This window comes from Chiloscyllium plagiosum, unplaced genomic scaffold (assembly GCF_037043375.1).
Source record: "Chiloscyllium plagiosum isolate Xiang-an unplaced genomic scaffold, Cpla_swu_hap1 HiC_scaffold_16, whole genome shotgun sequence".
Classification (NCBI taxonomy): domain Eukaryota; kingdom Metazoa; phylum Chordata; class Chondrichthyes; order Orectolobiformes; family Hemiscylliidae; genus Chiloscyllium; species Chiloscyllium plagiosum.
The window spans coordinates 71802463-71808462 of record NW_028270154.1 but is presented as its reverse complement, the minus strand read 5'-3'; the positions used below and the strand labels follow the sequence as shown (position 1 = coordinate 71808462).

The 6000-nt window shown below is 44.4% G+C and overlaps 1 protein-coding gene across 1 annotated transcript in view; it reads left to right on the top strand.

Annotated features, from left to right (window-relative positions):
• The first annotated feature begins 5689 nt into the window (after positions 1-5689).
• Positions 5690-6000, top strand: part of LOC148147572 (soluble guanylate cyclase 88E-like) — an 80531-nt gene continuing 80220 nt past the window's right edge. Inside the window, exon 1 of the mRNA XM_087995055.1 lies at positions 5690-5942. Coding sequence (XP_087851181.1) covers positions 5823-5942 — 120 coding nt within the window. The 5' untranslated portion in view covers positions 5690-5822. The remainder of the gene's footprint in view (positions 5943-6000) is intronic.

The window sequence follows — 6000 nt, the reverse complement described above, 5'->3', positions numbered from 1 at the left end:
AGGAAGTTGTGAAATCTGAAAGGGTTCAGAAAAGCTTTACAAAGATGTTGCCAGGATTGGAGGATTTAAGCTATAGGGAGAGGCTGAATAGGCTGGGGCCGTTTTCCCTGGAGTGTTAGAGGCTGAGGGGCGATCTTATAGAGGTTTATAAAATCATGAGGGGCATGGATAGAGTAGATAGACAAGGCCTTTTCCCTGGGATGGGGAGGCCAGAACTAGAAGGCATAGGTTTAAGGTGAGAGGGGAAAAGTTTAAAAGGGACAACTTTTTCATGCAGAGGATGGTGTGAGTATGGAATGTGCCGCCAGAGGAAGTGATGGAGGCGAGCACAATGACAACATTTAAAAGGCATCTGGGTGGGTATACGAATAGGAAGAGTTTGAAGGGACATGGGCCAAGTGCTGGCAAATGAGACTAGGTTAAATTAGGATATCTGGTCGACATGGACAAATTGGTCTGAAGGGTCTATTTCTGTGCTGTACATCTCTATGACTCTATGACTCATATTTGTACCACTCTGTTACCATCTGCTCTTTAAATATTGCCATTGCCTCTTCACTTTTCTTGTAAGGTTTCTCAAGTCATCGTTATCAACTCATGGCTCATATCCTTGTAGTTCCCTTGATTTAGATCCAGGACTCTAGTTTTGAGTTTAATGAATTCACTCTCTATCTTAATGAACAATTCTAACAAGTTATGATTGCTATTATTCCAATGGACCCCGCACAACAAGGTTGTTAATTAATCCTTTCTCATTGCACAATAGCCAATGCAGGCTAGCCTGCTGTCTAATTGGTTCCTCAACATATTAATCTAAGACAAAAACCATCACCTAACCACTCCAGGAAATCCTCCCTGCAAGTATTATTTCTGGTTTAGTTTGTCAAGGCTATACGTAGATTAAGGTTACCCATGTCTACAGTGTTATTACCTACATCTCTAATCTCCTGTTTAGTGTCTTCCCTTAACGCTACTGCTTCGGGAACTATAAACCCTCACCAATGTTTTACAATGTACATAGAACAGTATAGCATTGCAATGGGCCTTTGTCCACCATGTCCTCTGCCACTTTGCGTTTCTTATCTCTACCAACGCAAAATCTACATTACAATTTCCCGAGGCAGTATCCTACTGATGCATTGTTACTCCTTCTCTAACAATGTCTATCCTTTCCAGGTTTAATACAAACAAAAACAGAAATTGCTGGAGAAACTCAGCAGGTCTGACAGCATCTGTGAAGAGAAAACAGAATGAAGGTTTCGAGTTCAGTGACCCTTCAACACTGGGAGCTGGAAAAGAGTGGCATTTAGAGCTGATCTGATCTTGGCCTCAGTTTTACTTTCCTGCCTGTGTCTCCTAATTTCTGACTGCTCTCCAGTTCAAGAATCTATCTCAGCCATTAATAGACCACAACAACGACAGTAAATGCAGTCCCTGTTGACTCTGCAATCTTCCTTACTAACAGCTGGAGGCTGGTGTCAAAATTGAGACAGCTGACTCATGGACTAGTCAAGCAACAGCCTGATATCGTCAAACTCACAAATCATACCTTACAATGCCCCAACACCACCATTACTGTTCCTGGCTATATCCTGTCCCACAAGACAGATCCAGCGGAGGTAGCTGCTTACTGGTAATATAACCAGGTAGGAGTTCCCAGGGAGTCCTCAACATTGACCCGACATTTTATGAAGTCTCATGGCTTTAAGTTAAACATGGTAAAGAAAACCTCCTGATTACAACATATACTCTTCCCTCAATTGATGAATCAGTACTCCTCCAGTTTGAACAGGTAGCAATGGTGCAAAATGGTTGGGGGATTTCAACATCCACCTCAAGAGGGGCTCAGTGGCAGCATTAGTGTTTGAGCTGACCTGGTCCGAAAGGACATAGTACGTATGTACTATGATGTCCTTATGTATGGTATGATTTGCCTGTGAACCTCAGTACATGTGACAATAATCAAATTAATTCAAATCAACAGCTGCTCAACTGGATCTGTGGCAGATGGTGAGAGAACCAACAAGAGGAAAAAACTTACTTGACCTCATGTTTACCATTTGCTGGTCACACATATATCTGCCTATCACAGAATTGGTAAAATGAACACCACACATTCCTTGTGGAGTTGAAGTGCTGCCTTCACACTGAGAAAGCCTCCATTATGTTGTGTGGCACTATCACAGTGCTAAATAGGACAGACTTTGAACTGATTTAACAAGTTAGGATTAGGCCTTCATGAGGGACATAAAGCAGCAGGATTGTAATCCAGAAACCTCATGGCCTGACATATACCCCACTCAGCCAGTACCACCAAGCCAGGAGATCACCCCTGGTTCAATGGAGAGTGCAGAAGGACATTCCCGGAGCAGCACCAGACATACCTGAAAATGTGGTGTCAACCTGTCCAAACAGGACTACAGCCAAACAGCTTAGACAGCAAGTGATAGACAGAGCTAAATGATTGCACAACCAATGAATCAGATCTAAGCTCTCAGTCCTGCCTCAACCAGTTATTTTTGGTGATGGACAATTCACTGGAGGAGGAACTCCACACATATTCCAAATAAAAATCAAAAGAACTGGAGATGTCCTGAGGAAGACTCACCGGACATGAAACATTAACTTTGATGTCTCTTCACAGATGCTGCCAGCCCAACTTTTCATCCCCATCCTCATTGATGGAAAAGCCCCATACATCTACGCAAAAGATAAAGCTGAAGCATTTACAACAACCTTCAGCCAGAAGTGCCAAGTACATAATCCATCGCGGCTTCCTCCAGTGGTCTCCAGCAGTACAGAATTCAGTCTTGAACCAATTTGATTCACTTCACTTGATACCAAGAAACTGTTGGAGGCACTGGATGTTGCAATGGTGATGGGCTCCGACATATTCCGGTAACAGAATCGAAGACTTGTGCTTCAGAACATGCCACACTCCAAGATATGCTGTTCCAGTATAGCCACAACACTGGCATCTACCCAACAATGTGGAAATTTGCCCAGATATGTCATGTGCATAAAAAGCAGGACAAATTCAACACCGCTAACTACTGCCCCATTGGTCTACTCTCAATCTTCAGTAAAGTGATGGAATTGCCATTAATAGCTTTCTTCACCACCCTAATGACTTTCAAGGAGCTATGGACTTGAACCCCAAGATCCCTCTGTACATCAATGCCATCAACTATGTACTTTCCCTAGCATTTGATCTCCCAAGCTGCAATAGCTCACACCTACCCAGATTAAAAACATCTACTATTTTTCTGCCCATATCTGCAATTTGACAACATTCTACACTATCCACAACTCCACTGATCTTTGTATTGTCTGCAAACTTACTAACCCACCACCTACATTTTCATCCAAGTCATTTATATATATCACAAACAGCAGAGGTCCCTGTACGGATCACTGTGGAACACCACCAGTCACAGACCTTCAGCCAGAAAAACATCCTTCCATCACTACCCTCTGCCTTCTATGGGTAACCAAATCTGAATCCATGCAGCCAAGTCACCATGGATCCCATGCATCCTAATCTTCTGGATGAGCCTATCATGAGGGACCTTGTCGAAAGCCTTACTAAAATCCATGTAGACAACATCCATTGCTCTTCCCTCGTCAATCACCGTTATCACTGCCTCGAAAAATTCAGTCAAGTTAGTAAGACATAAGCCCTGCACAAAGCCATGCTGCTGTTCCTTGAGTAGGGCATGTTTTTCCAAATGAGTGTAAGTCCTATCCCTAAGAATTCTCTCCAATAACTTTCCAACCACTGATGTGAGACTCACCTGTCTATAGTTTCTCTTCTTCAACAATACTAACCACTCGCCAGTTCTCAGGGACGTGTCTAGTGGTTAATGAGGATAAAAATATCTTTGTCAATGCCCCAGCAATCTCTCTTGCCTCTCTCAATAATGTGGGGTAGATACCATTGGGCTCTGGGGACTTATCCACCTTAAAGCTCTCCAAGAGACCCAACATCACTTCTTTCTTGACCTCAATATGCCCAGGCACATTAGCATACTCCACACAAATCTCACTATCCTCCATATCCTTCTCCTGCATGAATACCAATGCAAAGTACTCATTTAAGATCTCGTCAACATCCTCTGCCTCCAAGCCCGAGTGCTGTCCTTTATCCTTGAGTGGTCCTACCTTCTTCCCAGTTATCCTTTTGTTTTAATGTATGTGTAGAATACCTTAGGATTCTCTTTAACCCTGCCTCACAGCACCCGGGGACCCAGGTTGAATTCCAGCCTCGGGCGGCTGTCTGTGTGGAGTTTGCACATTCTCCCTGTGTCTACGTGGGTCCCCTCCGGGTGCTCTGGTATTTTCCCACAGTCAAAAGATGTGCAGGTTAGGTGAATTGGCCATGCTAAATTGCCTGTAGTGTTCAGGGATGTGAAGGTTAGGGGGATCAGCCATGGGGAAATGCAGGGTTACGGGATAGGGTAGGGGAATGGGTCTGGAGGAGATGCACCTCAGCGGGTCAGTGTGTACTTGTTGGGCCAAATGGTCTGCTTCAGCACTGTAGGGATTCTATGATTCTATAGGAAGACGGTTGTGGTTGTTGGAGGCCAGTCATCTCAGTTCCAGACATCTCTGTAGGAGCTCCTCAGGATAGTATCTTTGGCCCAGCCATCTTTAGCTGCTTCATCAATGACCCTCCCTTCATCATAAAGAATGGATTGGGGATGTTTGCTGATGTTTACACCATTTGCATCTCCTCAAATTCTGAGGCAGTCCATGTCCAAATACAGCAAGACCTGGACAATATTCAGGCTTAGCTGACACATAGCATGTAACATTCACACCACACAAGTATCAAGTAATGACCATCTGCAACAAGATTGACTTTAACTCTTTCCCCTTGACATTCTATTGAATCCTGACAATCTTAGGCTGGAGGTGAGTTTCACTCACTGGAATTCTGTTCCTACTCTACTCTTTTAAACTGGATTTCTGTCCCTCTCAGCACTGTGGGTGATTTAAAGGGGCTTGACAGAGGCAACACAGAGGATGTTTACCCCAGGCTGCGGAATCTCGAACAGGGATACACTTTCAGGATAAAGGGATGATTATTCCAGACTTAGATAAGGAGAAGCCTCTTCATTTGAAAGAGACTGGGAATCCTTGTAATTCTCTGCCCAAGAAGGTTTTAGAGTCATTTTGGGATTGAACCCCAAGTTCAGGTCTTGTCATATCGAATGGGAGAGCAGCCTTGACAGGCCGAATGGTCTTGTCTTGTTCCTATTTTATGTGCTTCTGTGTCTACTACAAAGTGGTTAAAAGGATAACTCAGATTTTTAACGGTGATTAGGGCTGGCATCAAATGCTGGTCTAACTAGCGATGCTGCTGATGGCTCTTGGGAATGATCGGAGCTTCCTTGTGGTTCATGCTTGGAGCCCCTGCACCCAAGATGGACATTCCAGTGAAACCAGTTGTTATCTTGCTCGGAGTTCGGGATTCAGGGGAAGCGTCTCTCTGTTAAACTGCTGGCTCCCACAACAAGTTGACTGAATCAGGTCAAGGAAACAAACTCTGTCCTCTCAGAGACGAAGAGTGGTCATTTGTAACTGACAGCTGCCTCTTGAGTGTTGCCCTACTTAGGTCAGCTGCAGCTATAATTACAGCGTTCTCAAAATGAGGAGTCACCTCTGCCTGTGGAGACACACCAGTTCTCAGCTCCGTTCTGGAAGAGGAAACACTGCGACATTTGCGTTCAACATTACCCAGTCCCAATCACTTGCTGGTGAGCAGCTGGTTCCTTCTGGGTGTGCCCTTCTGTCTTCACTTGGTCTCTTCAGCGTTCACGATGTATGGGCTGCTGTGCGAAAGTCTTCATGACTTCATCAAAGAATCGTATGGGGATGATGTGTGGAAGCTCGTCCGGGAACGAGCTGATGTCAGGCTGCACTCCTTTGTAACTCATGAGGTAAACCATCAGTGTCTGTATCTGGCTGCAAGTTTTTATTGACGTCTGTCCTGCTTCT